The 27,123-nt window shown below is 39.8% G+C and overlaps 1 protein-coding gene across 3 annotated transcripts in view; it reads right to left on the bottom strand.

Moving 5' to 3' along the window:
• The window catches only part of insc (INSC spindle orientation adaptor protein), a 59,290-nt gene that overhangs the window by 30,600 nt on the left and 1,567 nt on the right, over positions 1 to 27,123 (bottom strand). The window contains exons 1-2 of one of the 3 annotated variants that reach the window (XM_085412910.1): positions 18,903 to 19,096; positions 7,685 to 7,776 (exon numbers count right to left, since the gene is read on the bottom strand). In XM_085412910.1, the coding sequence (XP_085269036.1) occupies positions 7,685 to 7,758 (74 nt within the window). In that variant the 5' untranslated portion in view covers positions 7,759 to 7,776; positions 18,903 to 19,096. Of the gene's footprint in view, positions 1 to 7,684; positions 7,777 to 13,375; positions 13,803 to 18,902; positions 19,097 to 27,123 lie in introns of those variants that run through there. The other 2 variants (XM_085412909.1, XM_085412911.1) reach the window with 2 other exon arrangements.

A 27,123-nucleotide genomic window follows, 5' to 3' on the forward strand; every position in this document is an offset into this window, starting at 1 on the left:
TAATTCTTTTTTTGGGGTGGGGGAGGTTTATTGGATGACAAAGAAACATAAAAAAAAGCCTAATGGTAAAATGTGAACATTTGAAACTGTTTCCAGAATCTCCTGGTTTCTATCAGTCCAAAAATGTCATTTTAAAACCATTTGCTCGGTTATATCATAGCATCACACCAGGATGAACCCATCTGGATTTACACAACCAATAAAGCCCCGAAACACTCCCGTCATCATATGTTTAAAAAAAAAAAAGCAGATAATAATAGGTTTGTTTTCCAAAGGAGGGGAAGCGGTGCACTTCAGCTTGCAGGGCATGACAAATATTTACATGTGGGGCCAAAAGAGGGTCAGGCGACAGCAACTCTATTATCCCAGACAGGATGTCTCTGCAGTGATGAAGCATCAGTACTTCTCATCTGCTGGCAGCTGGCTGGCAGAAAACTGAGCAATGGTGGCAACGAAAGAGACAGGAGCTGGTTAAAAGGAGATAGCTGCGTTTTTGTTGCACGATTCTGCTCTTGTCGGTTTTTCATTTTAGTGTTCATTCTGCGTGATGATGAGGTAGGCGGGAGATGGGCTACTGTCCGATGGTGCTAATTCCATTTTTCAACCTATGCATCTTTAAGGATAGAAAAACACGCAGTATCAACAGGTTCCGCTGTTTAAAAAATGGTAAACTTGGAGAATGCATAATCTGTTTTTAAAAAATATAAAGTGTAGATGGTAAAAAAAAAAAAAGAGTGGGACAATCTCTGAATGTTAAGATGAGTAGCTGAGCTTCATCAAAAAAAGGGCAAATCCTCTATGGATTTGTGAAGGAGTTCGGGCTGGTGTGCTGAGCTGGTGCGCCACAGTGAACTCACTCTTCCTGTAACACATCAGGTGAGAATTATAACCGGAGCTTTTAGATTATTCCCTCTTAAACTTTTTATGTACTTGAGGCACATGGAGTTCTGCTGCATGAGTCACTGTCAGGCTGCTGCTGTATGTTGAGCCCCTAAACGATCTATCCCTTAGCTCCACTGCAGATTTATGAAACAGAGAAGCTTGTGACCGCAGAGTCAGTTTGCGAGTGTGTGTTCTTGTGCTTTTCTTATTTGAAGAGTTATGTTGGCTTTAGGTTAAGATAAGGGTAAGAGTTGGGCTATGCTCAGTCACAAACAGTCTGTTTGATGTTTTCTCACAGGGAAATCGTCATGGATGTTCCAAACTGCCATGCTCAAAGGCGAATGAAAAGCCAGCCGCCGTGGTACTCGGTTGTTGAAATAAAAAGCGACAGAAACAGAAAGTTAGAGACAAAAAAAAAAGTATCAAACCCCACATATCCACTTCACATGAAAGTGAGTGTGAATGTCATAGTGTTGGTTTTGAAAAGTGGGGTTGTGTTGAGGCAAGAAGATGCATTATGTATGTACTGTTTTTTAGGAAGGTTTTTTGCATGTTTTTATTTTAAAGGCACTTTTTTTTTTCTCTCCATGCAAACGCGATGCCAGTGATAGAGGCTGCCATCTTTTTCTGATCATCTGCACGATAACTTTATAAAAATAAAACAAAGTAACTGCATATTAGTTTACAGGCTTGCTTGCTAGACATCAAGGATACTTCTCAACAAGTTGAAAATTATATGAATATTTGACCTATATTAGCAGCCTCATAGCCAATTTTCATTGTACATCGACCTAAACTAGAAAAACTGTTTTACAGCAGTGTCACACACCATTAACTATTGATTACAGGCCAGAGCTAATTATAGGAAAAGCTAGGTCTTTATCGTCATGAATAGAGACCTAGCTTCTTCTAGCTTGTCATTCTATTGACACCATGGCATTTGCAAGGAAACCAAACAGGAAGTTGACTGAGGAAGCTAAGAAGACAAAAGAAAAGTGAATAAGCAAGAAGTCAGGTAAGAGCAAATCTTGCACCAGCAAGATTTTTCAAACCAAAGATGGCAGGACACAAGCTGAGTCAATCTTCCTGCTGACAGCAGTTAACACAATACAGTGGGTGTTCACAGTAGGGGGCACCCAGAAGCAAAAATATCAGTTTCATAGTGTTGCTCAAACTATATTAGCCTTTGAAAGTTGAGTTCTGGTGGCAAACTTTTATGCCAAATTCTCATACAAAGGTCAGTGCCTATACAACTTTAGTCAAAGCAGCTGCCAATCACATATGCCATAACATGTCAAAACATTTAAAATACGCTCACTCTGTGTGCTCTACCATCCCAGCAGAAGGAATGTTCTGCTGACAGCTTCGCTTTGCTGAGGTACATCATTACCCACCACAGTGAAAAATGACAAAAGCATCACTTACACGTATGGACTCTCGCCTCATTAGAGGCTGTGAGTCATTTTGTTTGAGGCTAAAAATAGCCATGTCCACATGAAAGCACTTTGTAAACTTTAAACTCTTTGCACCCAGTCTGTGGGTCTTTCACTTGCATCTTGTAGATGGTTACAATAAAAGATAATATAAATGTGCTCCAAATCACAGAGAGTCATAATTCCCACCCTTAATGCTGTATCAGTTCACAGAGAGCTTGCTAGTTAGTGAGAAGCAGACGGGCAGGTGTGAACTCAAGCACGGGAGCACCTGTTGTCACTCAAGTATAGCAGTTATTGTACAGCAGGAGCTAATTTGTTCTTCAGGGCTGGAAGCCTATTAAAAGGCTTGTTCCACATATCGCTAGAGGCTTCAAGTGATTCAGGTACTATGTACAACACTTCACAGATCATGACCGCAGGTTGAGTAATGTCTGCTTCTCTTTGCTTGATGAATGGTCTTCCTACACGTAGAGTAACCCTGCTGTCAGATGCAAAAGGATCCCACACAGATGGTTTGAATTAAAGGGTAGATGTCCTCTGTGGCTCAGGAACATTTAAAGGCAGTGTATTACATCAACATGTCTTAAAATACAGACAAATAAGTCTCCTCTGCTTTTACGGGTAAAATCACAAGACACTGAATGAAGCTATACGAACACACAAACAGACACTGACAACTGATTAGTCAAATGACAAAACTGGCATCTCCATTTCCTTTGATGTGTCATTCATCTTTCGAATACGTAAAAATGCTATGAAAGCCCTGGTTCCAGGCCGTGACTTCTTGTGGTGTCGGAATAAAAATAAAAACAAAGTTCCAATTGCAAGTTGGCAATATCAACTTAACTTTGAGAGTTTGTTTAATTTGTACTGTTGTATTAGAGGGTAACTAATAGTTGCTGTTCATATAGTGACCTAATTAGAAATGTTAGCACTTACCAACAACCACAGTTATAAACTTACCTATACCAGGCTATATTTGCTAGCAGTAACTAGCAAGTTGTTAGCTAGCAGCTAACACAAAGCTCAGTATAAGTTATGATTGTGTTCTTTGAACTTCTATTTAATGTAATAAATGCTCATACAAAAATCTTTACTCACTTTGTATCATCCTCAGAAGCTGCTTTACTTGCCAAAATCAGCTTTTTGTGTCTTAGACTTCTCCAAAAAATCATCTAAAACAAAATAATTTGTACCTGATAACACACAGACTGCTTTCTTTATAAAAAAAAAAAAAAAATCATGTTATGAATTTACACTCTCATGGTACAAGGAGGAATTTAGGATTAACCAACATCTGGAACTGTCCATTAACTCCAGGCAGTATTCCTGGCATCCTCAGTGTTTCTTGCTTGGAAAATAAACAGCAACATGTGTTGGTTTGTGTCATTATGTCTGTCTGGGATCTGACTGCATTCAGTTCAGATTATTTGCTGCATATTCTTCTGATATGGTAGTCATTTAAGACAGTATAAGCAGGAAGGAGGTCTTCACTGTCGTCCAGTGTTTGGGGTGCATGGATATCACAATCTGATGACTGATGTAATGGAACTAAATGGAAATCTTTCTTAAATACCACAACAGAACCACAGTCCAACTAGGCAGAGGGAATGGAAATGTGGGCAGAGTGAGCTGTTAGATTTTGAGGACCCAGCCATTGTGGCTTTGGCTTCAGCTGAAGGAGGAAACAAGGACACTCTTGTCCCAAACAGAATTAAATATGGAGGCATATAATCAAGTAGGATGTTAATGCATTCCTCTTTAGCTCAGAAACCAGAATATTGCTTAATGGAATCATCTTTTACACAGAAACAGCTTCACTGGGAGGTTTCTATATAATATAGTTTCACTGTGGCAAGAGGTGACAGATGAGCAAAGAAAATGGTTAAGGCATCTGGCTAATGGCATATTTAAATGTACAAGTCACGCCTTGATTTTCTGGGTGAAGGTGGAGCATGTGCTCCTCCTGAAGTAGCACATGGAAAGGGGATATTGTGGCCTCTGACTGGTACAGCTGAATCCTGGCTAGAGAAGCAGACATCTGACTCCCAGATGCTTCAGACAGCCTCTTATGTGTAGCCAAGACTAGATTCTCCTAAGACAAAAAACACAGCCCGTTTTTTCTCTTTTCTTTTCTCTCTCTTTGTCTCAGCCGACTTCTAACCTCAAATTTAATTATCTCAGGCTTCTTAGCACACCGTGTTAAATGCGCACAACGCATACAAATACAGACATATGTAAAAGGCATTAGAATATGATCCATCTCTCTCTCTGTCTCAAACCATCTCCAGTCCATTCATCTTACACTTTGGTTTGCTTCCTCATTTTTCTTAGTCTCACACACACTTTCCCCCACATTACTAAAGCCACACTTTTTGACAACTTTTCCAATTTTCCTAAGTGAGCGGCCACAACTCACTTTAGAAATATACACACACAAACAAATATAAAGAGACAGACACTTGGCTAACCTGTTTGCAGTGTAATGACTCGCCAACCACTTTCAGACTGCGCCCCGAGGCTTTGAATGTGCAGACAAGCCGATCTGGGAAAAGGTTCTGCTGTGGAGATGTTTGTTAGCTGAGTTCATGTACGTGTCCCATCTGTGTTTGCAATTTATTTTAATGCAGTTCAGCCACTTGGCTCGTTTCATCAGCTGATTTACTGACTGTTAGTGCACCGTGCGCAGCACAAATCCAATTTATATTTGAGTCTGTACATGAGACACAGACAGAGATAAGTATGAGACCGGTTTGTCCTTTATTTATGTGCGTGTGTGTGTGTGCCTATGGCGTGTGAGTTCCCCTGATTCAATATCCAAGTGCATTCACTGTGCATCTTCTGAGACGCTTTGCGAACATTAGTAAACACCGAACTGTCAGAAGATATATATTCAAATTTATTTTCAGTGACTGAAATATTCTAAACCACAGATGCTGACAAAGCAGCTTCTGTAATTGTTAAAAGAAAGAAGGGTCAGCATGTGTGACTGTCAGTCGACTGTGAGACAAAACTGTGTGTGATAAGAGCTGATTTGCATTTGAGACCAAAAAGTGGTGTTTTTTTGGGGGGTGGGGGTGGGGGGGGGGGGGAATCTAGGACAGCAGTTCACTTAGAGTTTCATAGTCGTAAAGGTTTGAAAACCTTGATGTTTTCTTTGGAGTTCAGTTAATAAAACATGAAAAAAGAGAAGACGCTAAAAAAAACTGACAGTTGCCAATTTCACATTTAAAAAGACCAGATCTCCAGCTGAATGCTGTGTTGTTGGTGTCTCAACAGTGAGAAGTGATCAGCTGAGAACAGCTAGTGGGTTTGTGCTCCCTGTCAGTTCAGTTTCTCACTGCTTGTTACATGTGGACGTCTCTTTTAGCATCTTGGCCACATGTGTCTTACAGATTTTTCAGCATTTTAGATTTTGAGCTCTGGCTTTTTGCGTTTATCAGTAAAGTTTGTAAAGTTTATTTTTTATGTAGCCTCAGTATTATGGATGGGCAGGAAAGCTGAACCCATCCAAACATGGGATTGCATCGTTGGGAAGGTTTTTGACCTTTGCATTACCTGTAATAATAAGGTGCAATAATAATTAATGTGCAATAATAACAGTGTGCAATACAAATACACTTATTCTTCTTTTTTATACTAAGTTAATATACTGTGTTGTGTTGTTTGTTGCATTGTGATGTGTCATATTGTGTCGTGTTGTGTTATATGTAGTGCCGATGTAGGACAGTTTTCCAATTTCCTTGTACTACTGTAGTATGTATGACTGTGCAATGACAATAAAGAGTTATCTTATCTTATCTATCTTATCTTAATTGAGTACCTCAAATATATTGATCTGGGATCTTCACTGAGGTGCAAATATTAGTATGATCAAACATCAAGTTGAAGATATATCCTAAGGCAGATATGAAGGCTTAATTCAGCAACTCAGGGGTCTGATATAACAACAACAACAATAATAATAATAATAATGTCACCAAACATCTCCTCATGCATTCATCTACTGGGAATGACAAATGACACAACTGCACCCTGTCACTACTGCAAACCTTAATCCCTGCTTCCATGAGAGGTGGCACGCATCTCTCACACCACCTCCATTACACTGCATTACCCGCAGAAGATAAGGGGCCAAAGTATGCTGCTTTTTTGGAGGTTCCATTTGCAGATGAAACAGGAGGGTAGTTTCTTGCTATCAGGTTGGTGTTTAGCTGTGTTTTTGTGCATGAAGGTGAACAGTGCTCTCCACATCTTCACCAGTGGCCGCAATATTAACATGAGTAGTCCTGAGAGACAATAAACTACTGCGTATGATTGCTAATAACAAACCATTTGCTTGGGAAATTGTTTTCTCTGATCTCTGGAAATTGTCTAGTGGAACTATCACATTGTCAAAGTTCCTTTAATTTCAGTTCAGTTCATTTTTATTTAAAACATTTCAAACATGTGCCTTCACAATCATTCCAAAATATCATTCCATTATTTGTTTGAAAAGGAGTAGGCTGAAGTATTTACTTATTTGTCCCTACCCCCTCAAGTTTTACCTCTTGATTAATTAATTTTTTTTTGTCTTAAATTAAACAAACAACATATGAAACATATGAAACATATGAAGTAAAGCAAAACAAAACAAAACATACATAAATCAAAAACAAGAAATTAGCAAGCCCCACCACAGTATAGTTTCTTTCATATGAAAAATACAGAATGTGTATATTTGCAGATACACAAGTTATGGAAAAACAAACAAACAAACAAACAATTTGTCTTTTTTTCTGCAATGATCTTTAAACAGCTGGTCCAGATAACATGCAGAATTCAAGGCCTGCATTGAACACTGAGGTCATTTCCGCTTCTCATATAACATCCGCTGTCTTGTATAATCAGTCATTTGAACGATATGTTCACATTGGTGGTGTAGCCTACAAACCGTGTTATTAATATTATTATTCAATGAACATTTGGTCAGTTAAAGAGATGCATTGTATTTTTAAGTAGCAATAACAAAAAGAAAAGAATGTCTTTCTTACAACTTATTTTCCCAATATTCACATTTTTCCACATTTTATTTTTTGCTTTCAGCATGAAATTGGGAGAAAAAGTAAAAACCACTCAAGGAAGCACAGCTAATATTGATGAGTGTATTTTTTATTCTTATTATGACAAAGAAGTGACACATGGAGTGGGTATATTACTGGTGTCATTGTAGCCTTTGTTCAAAGTCCAAACATCAGTGCCTAACCTGCATAAACCAAGTGTATCTGTGCTTTCAACGACCAGACCTGTTGTTAGTACACATGAGAACATTACTTGTTAAAACATGAGGTACAGACCCAAAGTGTGCACACTGGGTTGTTACTTGCCTCATTGGAGATGAAGAGAGTGAGCTGCTCTGTCTGGAGCTGCTCTGAGGACTTGCCATCCTGCCTGAGGCCATCTTACTTCAGCTCAGCACCTGAAATACAGCATGTGCACTGTAAACACCAAGTGATGAATGAATACGAATTTGGACGTCTGCCTTTATCAATATGTCCCGTGTTGGGGAGTAACAGAATACATGTTCTGCCGTTATGTATTTAAAATACGAAATATAAGTAACTGTATTCTGTTACAGTTACTGTTTAAAAAGGTGGCAATTAGAATAGAGTTTGTTGAAATAAATGGATACACAGCGGTCTTTTCCTGTTTCATATGTTAGGCTATCCCCTCTCTAATTTAATTACACGCATTGCCGGAACCCCCAAAAAAAAACATGCAATAAGAGGCTCTAATGTAAGTATCCTATTAATGTTGGTGGCATCACTTACACAACGGACCCGAGGCCAGCACAGCAGAGACAGCAGTACACGGGCAGGAATGCATTTTTTACTTGGAAAATCCAACACCACTTCACATTTAAAGAAGAAAGGGAGAAATCTGACCGTGCAATGCAAACTCTGCCAGCAAAACAGACTCCAAAAGACTTGGACCTAAAGAAATATCTGGAAGTAAGTTCTTTTTTAAAAACTAACGTTAGCCTACTGCAACTACCTTGTTTTACTTGTGGTAGCTACCTGGGATATGTGCCACTTCAGTATCTTCGATGTACTATTGCTATGTGATTTATGACTATCAATGAAGGCTACTTGCCACCGAGCTAGCATTGCTAGCTGGCCTTAGCTGAGGTTATTTCATAGACTGCAGACTGTTAGGCTTGATAGCATTAATGACCTGCTAGCTGCAAATGATCATGTGCAGTTCTGAAAGCAGTCTGTGAACTAACCTCAGCTAACGCCAGTTTAGCAATGTTAGCTCGGTGGCGAGTAGCCTTCAGTAATAGTAACAATTCTCACAGCAATAGTACATTCATGCAGTTGTAAAAAGCATTACGATATATTAAGTTATCCAAAGTAATCAGAATATGTTACTCACATTGAGTAACTTAACGGAATACGCTACAAACTACATTTTGGGGCATTTATTCTGTAATCTGTAGTGACATACATTTTAAAAGTAACCTTCCCAATACTGAATATGTCACCATCAAATTGAATATCAAGTTTAATCAAATGTAGCACTGGAAATGGAAACTTTGCACCACTACACAACATCTTTCAACACACACACTGTAAATATGCTATCACATGATGACACACACGTTACATCCCCCTAGCTGTACTGCTGACCACCGCACTGTCATCCACTACAGTAGCTCCTTATTGATCTACCTCTAAGCTTTCTATTCTTGTCCCCCTCTCCAAGTAATTCAATTATCAATAAACCTCACTGTTTTAAATAGCTTCAAGCTGATGGTGTGCCATGGAATAATATTTCTTATCTTCTAATCTGTTGGCTGGCTGCCAGCCAGTGACTGTCTTCCCTTCTTTGAGCCCGAGCAAGAGGGCTTAAGTGCCCGGAACTTTATTCTGCTGTTTTATTGATGTATCCCATTTAGATTAGTCCATTTTCAATCGGGAGAAGCCACAGATGCCCTCCCGCCTGAACCACACTCTAATCCTTTTAGTTAATGATATCCTGCAGTTGTGTGGTTACAAATTTCGTGTTTACTGCGGAGATATAATTAGCAGGTAGTTACAATGTGAGACGAGCTCTCTCACGCACACAAATACACAACTACCCCGTGTTGTGGAGCAGATTTCAACTGTTTTGCTCTGCCTTTTATTAATTGCTTACAGAGAGCGACGGGATCGATAGACATAAGCTTACAATAAAGTAATTGAGGCTAGAGGGATGTACAATGCGCGTGAAGCGTCTCTTATTGAATCCCACGTCAACCTGCTTCATGAGGGCCGCACTGCCACAATTACAGAATATCTGCTGCTTTTAGTCAGGTTTGAAGATCGAGCGGCTGCACATTAACGGGGTCACCAACTCTGTTTGACTGTTTGCTTCAGTTGCTTCGAAAACTGAGAAATATTTGATTACCGTTGAGTACTTTTTCTTTTTTGGGTTTCAGTAACCTAGTCAGATAAAGAGACGGATGAATGGGTGGAGGGATAGACTTGTAATACAGACACAAAGCAAAAGTAGAGGAAAAAAACCCGCACAAAGAGTAAGATGCAGGAGAGGGGGGGAAAGTGGTAGGAGGGTTGGGGTGGGGAGTATTTTAACTGCAGTCTTGGCATGGCTTCTCTAGGCCCATTTTCAGAGAAAGCATCACAGTGAATCAGAAATTATACCAATACTGTGCCAGGACCATGGAAATCTACTGACAGTAAGCACCCTGTGCTGGGGAAAAGCCCACATCTATTACACTTGGTGCAGTGAGTCATGAAAGTAGAATATCATAGAATGAGTGCTGATATAATTGAACCGTTGGACTATTACAATAGAGGTGCAGATGAATTTTATTGACCCAATAATTGAGCACAGGGTCATAGCCATTAAGTCACAGTTCCAGCAAATTCCATTACATGTGCTTGCGGCTTGTTACAGTGCTCTTCAGTGGATTACCCTACAAATGGAGATGAGTTGTCCAATCAAGCAATTGTCCTGAGCAATTGGAGTGTGCCGCTAAGTGCTGTGTTAAGGACCATTGCACTGAAAGTGATTGCTGTCTCCTGTGAGTGCCCACTGGCTGTTTTTAGACAATCTCCCTTTCAGCCTTGTGGACTGATGTCATTTTGTTATTAGCATTTCCCTGTTAATTTACATAATCTTGTAATAAACGCTAGAAATTTACAGTGAGGTGAAAAAAACCCATTGGCTCCTTTGTTTTTGCTTATTTGTCAGAGTTCACAGTCATCATCAAACACATTTGAATGATAGACAAAGATAACCTGAATAGATATAATATGCAGTTTTTAAATGATGATTTCATGATTAATTGTTTTTTGTGTTTGTCTGAGCTATTCAGCGGTGAAGTTGCTGTGTGTTTTGGATTACAAAGCAAAGCAGTTCCCGACCATCACACCTCCACCACCATGTTTGACTGTTGGTATGATGTTGTTTTGATGAAATGCTGTGTTAATTTTACAGGACTCAGACATTTCAAAAGGTGGACTGAGAGCGATAAGATATGGACTAATCTAAATGGGATCGATAAAACTTTCCGTGCACTGTCTAGTTTTGGTGATCATCAAGCCTCTGTGTTCTTTGTTGTCAGCAGTGGTTTTTACTTTGGAACTCTCTCATGGATGCCATTTTGGTCCAGTCTCTTTTTCATTTTTCATTTTATGAACACCGACTATAACTGAGGTAAGTTAGACCTGTTCTTTAGATTTTGTCCTGGGTTCTTTTATGAACTCCTGGATGTCTCTCCAGGTTTTCTCCATTTGTGGATAATGGCTCTCACTGTGGTTCGCTAGAGCTATAAGATGGCTTTTCTGGACTGACAGATGTTGGTGACTTTGTTTCTTATTTGTTCTTGAGTGTAAATCAGAGCATGATGTGTTGCTTTTTCAGATCTTTTAACCTACTTCACTTTGTCAAACACGCTCTCTTTAGGCAATTTCTTTATTGAACAGGTCTGGCAGTAATCAGGCCTGGTTGTAGCTAATAAAATTGAACTCGGGTTTCCCACAAATGTGTTTAGTCACAATTAATTCATGATTTTACAAAGGGAATAATTACTTTTTCACATAGCGGCAGGTCAGGTTGCATAGTCGTTTCCTCTTAATAAATAAAAATGATTATTTAAAAACTGCATTTTGTATTTACACCAAATTTATCTTTGTTAAATGTCTTTTTTGAAAATAAAATAAATAAGATTTATATCTCTGTGCTGCATTGTGCACAGATGCTGCAAGTGCTACAGAAACTTGAGTTCTGTGAGCAGATGGTCAGGTTTGACTGTATCCTGGCTAATTTTTTCTTGCTAGGGTGGACATTTCTTTTCATGTCTGAGCTGAAACCTGAGTGGCCCAACAGGTTTCCCCATTCAGCTGCAGTTTTAGGTAAGCCAAACAAAGGACAGCTCTGTCTCAGCCTCATGTCACATGCCGGGTAAAATAACAACCACTTAGTGACTTGTGCGTGTCAGAGAATTCACTAGGGTGTGCCTTTCAGATTTACTGCAGCATTTGTATTTATTCTTTGCATGTGTGGGAATTTAGAGGACTTTTAAATGTGGTTTGTGCTTGTGTGCATGTTTCTGTCACTTGCAGTTTTCCAGTCCTGTATCTGTTTCAAGTTAATGTCATGCCAAACCTGTACTAGCGAGGGCAATCTTGATTCTTTGTTACTGGCACACTGGAGCCGTTATAAATTCTGTTTGTGAATATAAAACCAGTTAAAAAGGACAAAAGTAATTTTCCAAAGTGTAAAGACTTGCAACCTGAGTTTCAAAGTCAGTACTGGTTCCTCCCATTTGTCTAGACCAATGTAATGTAATTGTTTGATAGTTGCTGACCTAGGTAGGAAGAACAAACCCCCCCCCCTATCAACCATGCCTTTTTCTTTCGTAGCCCCTGTGCTATTTCAGTTTGTGTGCAGGAAAATGGTGGAGCACGTAAAACCTTTGAGGAGTGGGGATACAGACGTCAGTTTTACTTTTAAAAGGATAAGAGCGTGATGGTAAAGCGCAAACTTGACCCAGGACAGAAAATAAAACTGAAGCTCTTTGCACAAACACACAACGCTAGCAAAGAATCCAAGGTGGTGTTAGAGCTGAGGGTTTGCTGACACCAGACCAGTCAGAGCAGTGTTAATTTCTACAACCAATAATCTCCCAAACTACTTTTTATTTGGATGAAAGCAAAATGATAACTAAATGAAAAAAAGATAAATGATAACTACATGGACAAAGAAATGTACCGACACTATAAATGGGAAAAAAAAAAAATGTATTAGTTCTGATTGATCCAGTCAAAGCTAATCGCCTTGTGGAGCAGTACAACTAGCTCCTACCCTCATTTCTCATGGATACTCGATACAATGCCAACGCTTAGGAGGAAGAGAAGAGTAGCCATACAGATACATTTACCATATGATGTCAGGAAATTAAAGCGCTTTGTAAACCGTTATATGTACTTGTTTCTAAAGCCAAGTCATTGTGGTGATCACGTTCATGTCTCTTTGGGTTGGTTGTCAACTTGACTGTGTGTTGTCAGTTTTGTGTTCATACGTGAACTTTAAAAGAAATATCATCCGTGTGCCGGATTAGGGATATGTGTCCGTGTTCAGATCATGTTACTGACTGACGTGAAAGTAATGTAACGTATTGCATTACTTTTAAGAACAGCAATGCTGCATAGTTTATTTTTTAAAACTACAGCTACGAACATGTTTTTTGACTCAGATGAACTCAGCATATGTGCAGAGTAATATATCACTGTATACCAACTTCTCCCTGTGTGCTCTCTATAACTTCTACATCACTGACTAAAAATACGTTTCCAGTCTTTCTAGAATATACTGTGGTAAAGCAGAATGCCTGTTGCCAGATTCTTGGCAAAACCACTAAATGAATACAAAAACTGCTCTGCAGAAAACAAAATACCACAGCACTGCGGTTTAGCTTCGGTGTTGTGCCAACAACAATGAATTTCTGTTCGACGCAAATACAAGAAACTGAACTCTGAGGAGAAACAGAAGAAACGAGCAAAGCCACTCACCATCTTGAGAGGCCAAGATCAGCTTGACTCAATGTGATTGTGTTCAGGACAAACTGAGTCATGCTGCGTAATCCAAATTTAATGTCCATGATGTTTCAGGGATCCATCATTGTGCAGCCCGTTCCTTATGGCTTGGCTTTGTTTTGAAATTGCCAGTGATTAAACACTCTGGCTTCTTCTCCCACTGCTCTCTGAAACTCACAGACTGAAGAAAGCATATAATATGTGAGTTTCTTTTGGACGCTGGTCTTTAAATACAGTGGACATGCTCTGTATCAGCAAGTCAGCCATGCCGTCCTGCTCACGTCCTATCATTGAGCTGAAGACTGGGTTCACAGGAGGAGACAGCGGTTACAGTCTCACCACAGAGCTGTCATGTGGAGAAGAAAACTGAGCAGGATGGGTACTGTATGAGTGGCTGGGTGGGAACAAACTGGAAGCTGGCTGTGCTCAGCCATGGGCCCAGCATTCCTATCCCACACACACTGGGCAGGCTTAAAGTGCACCTTGTTTTTAGACAGAGAGAAATCCATAAAGGGTGACGGAGAAGGTCTGATGCGAACTAAGCATTTGGTGAGTTAGCAAGTGTATTGCAAAGTTTAACTACATTAGACTATTTTGTTATCAATAATTTAATATTTTCTAATGTATATATGTATATTGCTGTATTTTCTTTTTCTTTTTACACATATTTTAAATCTTACAGTAAGATTTAAGGTTCATTAAGAAACCCCCCACCTCATTATCCATGTAGTGATAATGCCATGCTCAAACTCTTGAGCTAATCAGACAGAGATTTATGCCAGAATAATCTGGCTGCAGTTGACTTAAACTGATCCAACAGAGTAGAGTAAAACTTTTTGGAACAATTATGGAGCTAGAGAACAGCAATAGCTTGTTTAACACAACTGGAACTGTATGTTTGTATACCGAAAATGGTGCCGATTGCTTCAGTCATGACTTCCTGTGCTGCTCTGTTCTGTGAAAATGATCTTTACAAACTGGAATCACAACAGTCACAAAACCAGAATTTCCTGCGTGATCTATTAAGTAATTTAAGCTTGTCTAAATAATTTGACAGGATTTCACAGCTCATAAATTGCAAATTATCCTCCAGTTTGTCCTCTTTGGGGTAAAGTATGTAAGAAAACTTGTATATTTGTTTTGCACAGCATTCTATAAATAATGATTATTAGTATTACTATTGTTTCTTTTACATGAAGCAGATTTTGAAACTGCATACTTTACTCTCCAGACACAACCCTCTTGTCCGCTATCTCAGTCTGAGTCTAAATGCAGGGCATTCCACAGATAACATTAGCATGACATAGCCGCCTATTTTTAATGTGGATTCTGTAAAAATCCACGTGTGAAGCATGTTCTTCTGGGACAGCGTGGGAAACCTTACTAATGCTGAAATTTTTCATGTCCAACTTAAAAATAAAAATACACCAAACTGTGCACATTACCAAATTTGCATTCAAGATGTTAATGGCCAAAGTAATATTAGTTGAATTAACTTTTCCAGCTCTCTTGTGATAAAGGAAAGTTTGTTCTCATGGTCTCATGTTTATTAGTCTTTATATACTCCTATATTTTTATTTATGTCACTGTTATTTCTGCTGTTGCTCTGTCTGGTTAGATTTAAGTAGGAATACATTCAAAAATCATCTTTTTGAGCCGTAACTGACAATTAACTAACTGAAAAAAAGGGCACATCTTGCACTTGCCAGTCAAAATGTGGAACAAGGGATAAAAATGCTGTTCATACAGAGGGACACCTGGTCACGCTATTCATAAGTGATCCATAAAGTCCAGCTTTGGTCTTTACCTTGAAGGATTTATTTTTGTGAAAGCCTGAGTGATTCTAGTGGTATGCTTACACTGAGCTTTGTGTGTGTGTGTTCCATCTCGTAGGGATTTGTTTATTTGGTTTGACTTGTTATGATGTGAGGTGTCATTTGAATTGCACCAAGAGAAGAAAAATTTACTTTATCTCTTTTCTAAAGTTAACTGGATGCCAGATTTTAAGATCTATTCATCGTACAAGCAACTTTAGAGCTTTTCTGTTTATGAGTACTTGATTTACTTATGTGGTTTTACCTTACCAAAATAAACTAGGGTTTCCACTGTCATTAATATCAAGTAGATAAAGCTTTAATCCATCCCCTTTGATATCATCCCGCATCATTCACTACAAAGCTTCCACTGACACCTGAGAGTTGTTTAGCACAATGAGCATTAAAGCCATTCCTTGACAGTGCTAACTGCGGGTAAGAGATCTGAATGACCTTCTCAGCAAGCATTCTGGCCTAAAGCCCAACCTTGTTGCGACCATTCCTCCATTCAGCACTGTTCAAAGAAAAGCTCACAGCCAGAACCAAGAGGAATGTCTCTTCTGAAACATACAGAGATGGATGACAAACCAAAGTCCTACATTTACCACCATGGAAACATTTTGTGTTTAGAAGCCATAGCGTTTCGAAACTGCAAACACAGCAAGAGTGGTCACTTGGAGGCAACTTCCTAGCAATAATGTGGGAGTAATGTGTCATGAGATAAATCTGATATTAACAGATTTTTCTAATCATTTTGTTCTCGGCCAGCAATGAGAATATGTGTAGGTCTTACACTGCTAACTGCTGCAGATTAGCTATATGTTTACCAATTAGCTCCAGTCTCTGTTCTAACTTTGATTAGCTGCTAGTGTACAGAGGGATCTTAGAGCTTTTTTTCTGAAAAAGATTTGTATTGCTGTGCATAAAACATATAAACAACAAGCAGAAACTGTATACAGCTCTATGAACTCAAAGAGAGCTGCAGGTTTTTCTGATCTTTGACTTCACTGGAAAAGCAGCTGCACCATCTTTAGGCATTGTCGTCCCCGTACTCTGTCAATATGAAACGGCTTTACTGATTTCACCATCAGTCAAATCTCACGCAGAGGGAGGCACATTTGAAAACTTCAGCAGCTACCGCATCTAACTCCATGACCCCCAACAACTGTGTTCTTGGCATGTAACAACACATGCAACACACAGCATCGGTGTGAGACGGCTAGCAGAGAAATTTGCCTTTAAAGACGCAAGACCCCATTCTGCAGCAGAGCTATTGTTGCTGTGCTAATGATAGAAAAACAGTGTCAACATCCTGACATGTTTCAGGGGACGGTGACAGGGCTTCATGAGCATCACAAGTTTGAGTGTGACACACCGTGATGTCAGAAATAAATGTGTAGGAGGACAGAGTGGAAGCACCGTTCCACTTTCCATATATTTTTATAACAAAAAATGGCTATTCAGTGTGAAGAGTGAAGAGAGTTGAGAAAGTGGTGGGGATGGTGAAAAATGGGTGATAGGTTGTGGGCAATACAGGTGCTGCCACAGAGCTGTAAAAACACTTCTGCTACAACCCTCCTCACCAAAGAGAGTTTGTCTGCTTCAATACTTCTTTAATCAGACAAACTCAAATTATTCAGACGTGATGTACTGACACTGTTTTGAACTTGTATGTGATTTGCTTCATTAAATTTCACCAAAGTGAACATAACATATTTTGTCATAGTGGTTTCATCTTTGGACAGTGCAACAGCATTTAGCATTAAGGTAATCAAGGTAATCAACTAATCACATGACTGTAGGAATAAACAAGCCGATGTACTAATACAACAAGAAGTCAATAGGAGTTATCTTTAAGGTTTCCAACAGTTAACTGGGTATGTTAAGCAGATTCTTTCTAAATGATATGTAAAGAAAAGATGGGAGAATTAGAAGCAATAGAAAGGTTACATAGCAGACATATAAACTGCAGTTCCACTACTGATAGTTACACACAATACAAGTATTAGAAAGTTGACACCAATTGGAAGGTGTTAGAGTGTCATTCAAGCCTTTGTAACTTAAAAATCCGTTGTGGAGCAGGAACGATTGGGATATCATTTAGCGTCTGTCACCAGCCTCTACAGACAAGATCAGTTTAGATTGTCACGGACCCGGCTCTGGGGACTCGGGGTCCGTGGGCAGTGGGGACGATGACTGTTGTTGTTGTTGTTGTTATTATTATTTGGTGTGTTGTCTGCACTGCCCCTGTGCACATCTGTATGTAGGCAGGTATGTGTGTGTGTATCGCCTTTCTGCTGTGGCCAAGTTACAGGCACCTTCAGCCCCGGGGGGCGTGGCCTAACTTGAGGGCTGGCCACACCCGAAGTCCTGGCCGCACACCTGCTCCTCATCTGGGCTCGTCGGGGGAGCTATTTAGATGAGCGATGGAGCTTCCACCGACGCTGGAGTATTGCGTTTGACTACATGTCAGTCTTCAAGCAAGTCAAGTCAAGTGTGAGTGTATGCCTGCCTGCCTGCTGGGATAAGTTGTAACGGCTGCCTCTATTGTCTTCCCCTCAGGAGGAGTGTGGGACGAGAAGGAGCAGTGAGCACGGGGAGTGCAGGGACACTGGGGCAGAGAGCACTACACGGGGACTTTTGGGAAGAAGACACTACACGGGAGCCTGGGAAACTGGGGATTTATTGTTGTTTACTTCACCACCTTGTAAATAAACACTGTTGCACTGAAGAGTCCGGCGTTTGGGTCCTATTTCCCCATCTCCCCACGGTCTGCCAGCCAGACCGTGACATAGCATGTGATATTCTCCCTCAACGGCGTACCTTGACAGGAGAACCACAGTTTTGCTCCATTGTACTTCCGTCACTCATACTGTACCCAGACCCGGAAAAAAGAGTTTTCCTACTTTTTTAAGAAACTATCAGTTGAGCAAAAAACTTAAAGGATATTCAGAAAAGAAGTGGAAAAATCCTTTTGTATTATTTGCAGAGAACAGTGTGGCTCTTTCCCACTTAAACCTCAGTTACCATTAAAGCTACTGTTAGCAGTTGATATAGTAAAAACATTCGATAAAAAGTTCACTGGAAATTAGGTCAATTTTTTTGTCTAGTAAATCATAATTATCCTCAGGAGTGTCTGCATACATGAGTATGAGATATGAAAACTTCCTTCCCCAAGGACATACTTCTGACTGGAATAATGTGAAGATGCCCTTGTAAGGCCAAAAAAAGGAACAGTATGTTTGGGCCTGAGGTCATTCTTTCCTTTGGCATAATATTATGGAAGTTAAATTTGCTGCCCTCCTGATGTTTCTAGGCAACCGTGTGGCTTATGGAGAATTCAGATGGGGTCAAGTTGCACACGCACATTTGCACAGACCTGTAGCCAGAGTTGTGGTCTAAGATCAGCCACCCCATTAGATATCATGCTAATAAATGTAGACAGATGACAGAGACTGATAGCTCCTACACGTCACAGCAGCAGTAATCACAGCAGCTTCCTCAGGCACCAAAGGAGCTATTTGCCTCCCAAAAAGATTACATTCAGCTGGATAAATAACTACACTGCTTCACCACAAGTCTGCTAAAGTGAACACACCATCTTCTTGGTTGGACACTTTATGGTAAGCTATAAAAGTACCCATAATTCTCATTTTCAGAGGGGAAAAAAGATGACAGCAGCACCATACCTCCCGAGAGATGAAATGGCCTCAAGATCACGCCAAGAGAAATATCCAAATGCATTTTAAGCTTCCCAGTTCCATTGACAGCTAGTCGAAGAAATAACAAGGGGGAATCAGCCAGAGAAAAGCCAACATCCAGAGCTAACAAAAGGCTTTAGAGTAGAGCTCAGCAGCTCTGGGAGCAGCTCCAACAGGCCAGAGACTGGAACTGGATCCCTAGTCAGGCTGGTTCAGTAAAGAGGATCGTGTGGGTACCTGACACCGGAGCAGTGACGGCCAGCAAAACATCAGGAGCTTCTTAATAATGAATGAGCAAAGCCTGTAGAGAGGCACCACACTCACATACACAGCACATGGCTAATAGAGAGTCACACTGAGATAATTGATGACAGACTTACAGCGTGGTCAGGTAAAAGCAGGGTATGTGACTATAATCAGTCGAAGCAACTTGACACATGTTACTAACAAAGTAGCCTGTCATAACTCGGCAGCAGCCACTTTACGCAGAAAGGACCACAAATGTGCCTATAAGATAAGTTTAAGCACAAGAGAAACTTACACACCTCTCTACTTAGTTTTAGTGCATAATAAAAAAAAATTAAATGACAAAAGCGGGAGAAAGGAAAACTGGAAGATCACTCAGTTACAGGCCAGTGTGGTGTTCAAAATAACAAGATTGATGGGTGTTGTCATGTATGACTTAACCCCAACCACACCCACCTCAGAAACAACCTTTGATTGGCTGAGATGCATTTCTTGTGGCAAAGGAGAGGGGAAAACCGAATCAGAGCTGCAGACTGCTTCAAGAAACAAAAGTGGAAAGCTGTTTTTTTTTCAGTGAAACATCAGCTGAGTCACCTCAGAGCCAAGAAGACTGACAAACACTGAGGTTAAAGGCAGGAGACAGAAGTGAATCCATTTGAAAAGTGTGGTCAGACTGGCTGGGTCCTGAAAACCCAGATTAAGTGGGCACAGAACACCTAACCAGAACTAAAACCCAAAAGCAACATCAAATGGAACCACATTGTCATTAGATATGTGCCTTTTGTTTTTATAAAACAAAACTTGGCAGCAGTTAACTCGATTAACTTGCGGAGAACTGCATACCTTAACATCATCAGTGCTATGCTGCTCACTCAGCGAAGCTATAAATCTGATGTACACAGTGCAAGACAGCAAGCCCACCAACTCAGGACATGCTAGTTTTTACATCCTGGTCATAACTTTCTTATTTGTCACTGGCTTGGAAAATCCCTGTAGTAACAAGTACACCTTCTAGGTTTCACCACCTTTTTACAAATCGCTTTTACAGCTCCTAGTGATTATATGATTTTATTCAAATATGCTTTGAATGTACCTCTTTCCTCTTAAGTGTGTCTTTAACTATTGCTATGACTTAACTGTATTCAGCTGTATGTCCAGCTTTTACCGTTATCTCCCATCACGGGTATGCAGTTAACTGAACAAATTTTCATCAGGATTAGGAACCATAGCACTGTAACACAGAGTCTGCTATCATGAGAGTGAATTGTATTTAAATTAGAGATGGACCGATCCGATATTACGTATCGTATCGGTCCGATACTGACCTAAATTACTGGATCGGATATCGGAGAAAAATAAAAAATGTAATCCGATCCATTAAATATCACGAAAGCACCTCACAAAACTTGCAACACACCGTAACTCACCTCAGAACGTTAGCACGTCGGAGCAGTATGCATCACGTGATAGAGCGGCTGTGGCATGCGGGACCTGTCGGTGGTCTGGATAGCATGTGGAGCTTCACTAGCAACCCGGCATTTCATCTCCGATAAAGTTATCCCCGAGAGAAGTAAAGCAAGTGTGTAAGTCCATCTCTGAATGTTTGTAAAGCATTCCTGCGTTAAGCTTAACAAACGACTGCCTCTTCTTGCTGCTACTTCAATCATGAAACTGCTTAACGATCAGCTGATCGGCTTTTCTGTGGCGAGTCCGTGTCTCTAGTTTGCTTTTGGCCCACTTTGCACCAGAAAGAGGAAACCAGCGGATAAACAACAGCAGCACGTTTAAGCTCTATAAGCTGTTGTTAGAATTTATTTAATATTACTTTCTACTCCAGGATCTTTTTCTACGTAGCTGACGCTGGTAACTGTGCAGGGGTGGATCTAGCAAAGTTTAGCCAGGGGGGCCGATAGGGCATGAACAGGGAAAAGGGGGCACAAAGAAATACTTTTCTTTCTTATTCTCATTTAAAATGTCTAGCTTTTAATAAATAATTATCTTACACCCAAAGTTTTAATTTGATGTAAAATGAATAGAAGTCAATTACTGTATATAGTAACTATTAAGTCTAATATATATACCCTAGTAAGCTATAGTACTTTTTCCTTTGGGAAGGTACCATCTGTGCAGTCTGCAATTTTGTTGAAGAAAGATGTTGAATCTATTTAATATTTCTTGAAAAATAATTGATTTCTGTGCATTTTTTTTTCACACTGCATCAAATTAAGGTTGATTACGTCGATTAAGCATCATGAGGTGGAGCGTGAGGGGTGGTTCCCTATTTTTTATTTATTTATTTTTATTGTTGCTGGGAGTTGGAACTCTATTAGTTAGGTTGCTTAATATATATGCTAAGTACTCTTTAAAATACCAGAATAGGGAGGATGGTGTAGGTTTAAGTTTATTAGATTGATCAGTATTGCTGAACTATGAAATATTTTTTTTTGCATACAGGTATAACAGAATAGCTTTAGTGTAGTTGTTGTTTTAAACTTGAGTATGAACTTATACAAAATGCAGCAAGATATTAAAAAAACAGTTTTGTTGATTAAAAAACACTATATCAGATTCATATCGGTATCGGCAGATATCCAAATTTATGATATCGGTATCGGACATAAAAAAGTGGTATCGTGCCATCTCTAATTTAAATTATGGAAAATTCCTACTTTCAGCTCTTTGTTGCCTCAGACAGTGCCAGTAATTCCATTCTCATAGACCTCCTCAAGCATGTTGTCAGCATTCATGGGAGGACGTTTCATTCTTTCCACTACTTCCAGAGACAGATCATCAATGCCAGAGATGCCAACAGAATCATACAAGGCTGGAACCACTTTTACTTCAACTTATTTATTGTAGATTGTACTATTTTTATTCTTTGCCCTGCTGCTGTTTATATTTCCTTGTGGGAAATATAAAGTATCTATCTATCTATCTATCTATCTATCTATCTATCTATCTATCTATCTATCTATCTATCTATCTATCTATCTATCTATCTATCTATCTATCTATCTATCTATCTATCTATCTATCTATCTATCTATCTATCTATCTCCTTGCTTTTTACACAAGCAGATATTTGTGAAAGAAGAAGCGCTTAATGTTAGCGTCTGGCATACAAAAAATGAAATTGAACATAACCTGGTGGTTTTCTGCCAAATAATCCTTAACCATCCATTTCTGATTAACTGTGTGCAGAACATCACATAGCAACTCAAAGAGTGTGCATGTGGAACCGTGAGGGTTCACTGAACTCTCAGCTGCCTCTGTGGAGCCACTCAAACTCAGCACGAGATCTTAGTAAAGCCACAAGCTGAAGGAGAAAACTCTATAAAACAATAAGTGAACAAGTTACCATGGGGGTGTAGCAGTTTAAAGAAAAAAAATATACAGGTGCATCGAGCTACAGATTTTAAGACCAACAAAATCCCTGAAAATCAGCTGCCATGTTTGACTTCTGACATGTGGCCAAAACATTCCTTTGAAGCAGATTCCCAACCACAGCAAGAGCTTTCAAGCCTCAGCATCATTTCCTAGTCTCCTGCTATCAATCACAAACAAAGTGACCTCATGACAGTTATGTCACACAGCTCCTTCAGTTAGATGGAGTGCCGTGGAAATGGCATTGGACCAGTTATGACTTTGCATTACATGTCAGGGAGACCACGCGGCTGCAAGAATGTATGAGTGAAGCACACTGTATGAAGAATTTATCATCACCTGTCAGCTCAGCTATCTCCACCCACAGCCACCTGCAATGTAAATTCATGCCCTATATATCCAGTGCCCAGACCATAAATAAACCGGTGAAAGGAAGGCTGAGTTACACACCTTATTTGGGTATGTGAGTGATGTGATATTAGGGACCACACGCAAAATGGCTGAGAAAAAGAATAGACACATGAATGGGAGTAGGGCTGCAATAGCAGTAATTCCATGCTACTCAAGGCTACAGCTGTTTGACATTAGGAGGTGGGAGTAAATTAGGTGGGCTGGGTCCATGTGTGGGTTTAGGGAGAAAGGAAGAGAAGACTAGGAATCCTGGGTGGAGGATAGGTCTGCTGCCCAGACCTAAGCAAAGGAACACAAGAACCACTTGAGGGTAGGGTGGAACTTTTCAAGACTGTTTTTCCTCTAACTGTTATTCCGCTGCTGCATTAAAAGTGCAGGGTGAACGGCACAAGTGGTCATGTTGATAAGTAAATATCGGCTGCAAAAATCTCAAGGTATGCAGGAAAGGCTCCATGTGTACCCACCGTGCACACATGTGGCACCTCTAAAAGACATTTCAGTGCTGTTTTTTGTACTTTGGGCATGAAAAGTAAACATGCAGCAGTTTTATGCAGTTTTCTGCGTAATTAGAGCTGAAAAACAGTTAGAGCTGCTAACTCTCATTTAAGATATAAAGAATATTCTCATGCTTTAAAAAAGTGTGATTTTAAAATGAGATATGCATCATTTAGAAAGGTGTAACACCACCGCTGGTAGAATTGTTGTGGACATTTAACCTCACCCTCTTTTTTCTTTCTTTCTTTCTTTTTTGGACATAATAATGGCCTTTCTTTCTAAATTCGAATCTGAAAGCTGCTGAGTGTCTGTCTCCGATGTATAAATCAATGCAAGCCACAAGCTGACAAAAGCAGAGTGGGTGCAGAGGTTATCTAAACAGAAAATGACACTGCTAGACCGAAGGAGTAGCAGGCTGTCAAGACTCCCCAAGGTTTTCCCAAACACCACCAAGGCTTGTTCACAAAGAGGAGTGAGCGGTAACCTTTCTGAATCCTACAACAAACACGGACGTACTGAAGCCGCCACTTCCTTTCATGATCTCCCCAGTGGACCAAAACAGTGGGCCAGAGAGCAGATATAGCACATGTCAATTGAACTAAAGACAGAAAAAGCAGCCTAAAGCTCAGCAAGCCATGACCTTCCTCCAATTAGTAGATGGAGATGAGGGGAGAAAAACGGACGGAGCAAAGAAAAAGAGGTTAACTCAAGGGAAGCTTCATACTGATGCTCTAATTCAACCAGTCTCATATTGATTTATCTCTCAGTCTTGGGCCCCCATGTGTCTGCCATATTGGGCCCACCTACACAAAAATTTATACCTGCACTCTTCTAATTGAGTCCATACTTTGAAGAGAGGGCCTCCACTGAGTCATGAACATTGTTGCAGTGATGTGTCAACAGTTAGCATTACCCACAATAAAGTAACGTCAAAGAGGTACATGTGCCACATGTGGATTTTCAACAGCACAAAGTCAGTGACAATGGTGTGGGTTCAAATTTGTTACAAATGTTCATACTTATTGCAGAAGTTGCATAAAATGTGCAAAATATGTATAATCTCAAGAAGTGATTTCTGTGTTTAAATTAAATAATGAAGTTTTGCAGAGAATTTCTTCCTTTCTACTTTTTTTTAACAGTTTTCATTGACGAAGCCGAGATAGACACAAAAGGAGCTCCTTGCTGGGATGCACTAACATGCTATTAGTGCATTTCGTCAGAATAGTCTGTTTTGCTAGTGATGTATGAATGGCTCTACCTAGCTAAGAAGCAAAGCAAATTCTGATTTTCGTGCTTTTCCAACTTTACTACCAGAACTCACTATTGTTGTCCCTCCTGAGTTCCAACATCCAACTTCCGAGGTAACAGGAAGGCGGCATATACCACATTATCGGTGTTGCCAGAAATGTAGTACTGCAATTATCACAATTTACAGATAGCTTTCTTTCTCCATGGTCGAACGCTGACTCTGAACAAAGTAGGCACTCTGTCATGTTCGATTTATACATTACATTTCAGTAATTTAGCTTAGCTTGAGACAATCTACTATGAGAAATATCTTCATATCTTCACTTTCCACCCCATTCCTGGAGCTTATATTCTTCCTCCTGCTCCTACTGCCTGAGCAGCTGTCACCCAGCTGCTCCAGAGACATCAACCTTTTTTCCCCACAAAGTTATAGTCTTCTGCAAAATGCAGTATTGTCATAATTCTTCCTGCTTTCCTCCTTTGTTCCATTTATTTTCATAAATATCAGCAAAAAATTGTAGTAATTCCCGAAAACTCTATTCCTTAATAGTGTGAGCCATAGTTTCTGCAAAGTATACATTAAAATGTGTTTTATAACAACAAGCATTAACCATCCAGATGCTGTCTAACAGACGGTTCATTATGTTTTCCTATTAACTGAAGAACAGTAGGAATGAATTAAAAATATGAGCCAAAAAATACAAGACTGTTGCAACCAATGAATTGTACTACTTCTGTTTTCTCTGAAGAAAACCCTGAGCTCCTGAGCCATGAGTGAGAAAGCAGTCCTGGCTCTATGAGAAATAGCTTCTGGGGAAGCACCAGACTAGTGGGAGGAGAACAAAAAATGACCGGTTCTTGACTCCAGCAAGGCCACACAGAAGCATGAATGAGGGTCTGGAAAATGGAAATAAATTACAAAGAAAGAAACTAGTTTATCCAGAGGAAAGAGGCTGATCGTAGAGAATGACTGGACCAAGTCCACTTTCAGGCATGTAATATAGTCTTGAAAGAGAATGACTTTGTTGTCAGCAACTTTAAGGAGCCTTTAATTATAGGAGCAAATATACTGAAAGGGTTTGACAGTTTTTGATAGATGAAAGAAGTTCTCATGTTCAGTATAAAACCACTTCAGCATCACAGACACGGTTCTGACTGCATAATGCTTTGGCAATGAGCTCTCAAAAGCCAGACTTCCGTGGAGTCAAGTGCAGCTTCATGCTTCCAGATTTAGTAGCAGCCACACCCTCAGTGACAGTAACTGTTCATCTAGAGTGGCACTCTTTTAATGTGACAGGACAATGTGTGGGGGTGAGACCGTAGAGAGACGAGATTTTTTACAGCGGAAACCCTGATGTTCCACACCCGAAAACCTAATTAAACAGCGTGGCAGCACAGTGAGGGCCACACCTGCATGCGCGGTTCATGCTGACCACAACACGCCCTCCTAAGCTGTTCATCAGACAGCCAAGAGGAGAATGCATGGCAGATTTATCCCTAAGCAACCATGTACTGTATTATTAGAAGAAGTGCTAAACAGATATTTAAGGGAAACAGCAGTCATAACCATCTGAGAATAAACGTTTTGTTCTGCTTAAATATAAAAGGAGGAAGAGGAAGGTCTGAACTCTGTTTAGACTGCTGCCTCTCTGGATAGATACATTTTACATGTAAAAATGGCTGTCAACTTAAATTAATATAATTAAATTCATCTCCAGTAAGAGAATTTATGTGGCCCAAACCACAGGAAAGAATTGTTGCACATTTTGTCTACTTGTATTTAGATACTTTAAGTACACAATGTACACCATGCACTTATTTAATTTAACATGGGGGGAATGATGCTACTAGCTAGCTAGTGAGACCTGGCATTGCCATTTTTCTGAAAACTGATTAGCAATCTCTTCCTTTCTGTTACAATTACAGATTGGCAACCAACTTTTTGACTTTTTTCATTTAGGTACTTGTGCACTGCAGTAGAGTACTTATTAGCATGAGCGCAGTTAAGCTTAGCAATGAAAATGAGGTGGGAGCCAAGCTAGTCATAAACATTAGCTAAAAAAGACACGTGCTTAGTATGTTCATCAGGCTGTAACCTGATGAGAACTTCTTTCATTCTGTTAAATTTAAATATGAGTTTTGCAGTACTTTTTGATCCTTAACATCGTGACAGCCCTAACGAACACATTGGGTTATAGCCTACATTAACGAAGTTGAAATCATTCTTTAAAATGAATAATCATGTAGCTGTCTCAGCCTATAGTCTGTGGATAAGAACTTATTGAAAAATCTGCACCTCAGCTTTAACTTCATATTAATGTTTACTCTCCAATGACAAACAGCTTAGGTTCGATCATCATCCACAAATACTGCTGGCCTATTTTCAGGTGAATAGTCAACTTTCAGATCATGGTTTATAACACTG

Source organism: Rhamphochromis longiceps, linkage group LG7 (genome assembly GCF_057381845.1).
Source record: "Rhamphochromis longiceps isolate RC_006_pf linkage group LG7, R_longiceps_female_GT1.1, whole genome shotgun sequence".
Lineage (NCBI taxonomy): Eukaryota > Metazoa > Chordata > Actinopteri > Cichliformes > Cichlidae > Rhamphochromis > Rhamphochromis longiceps.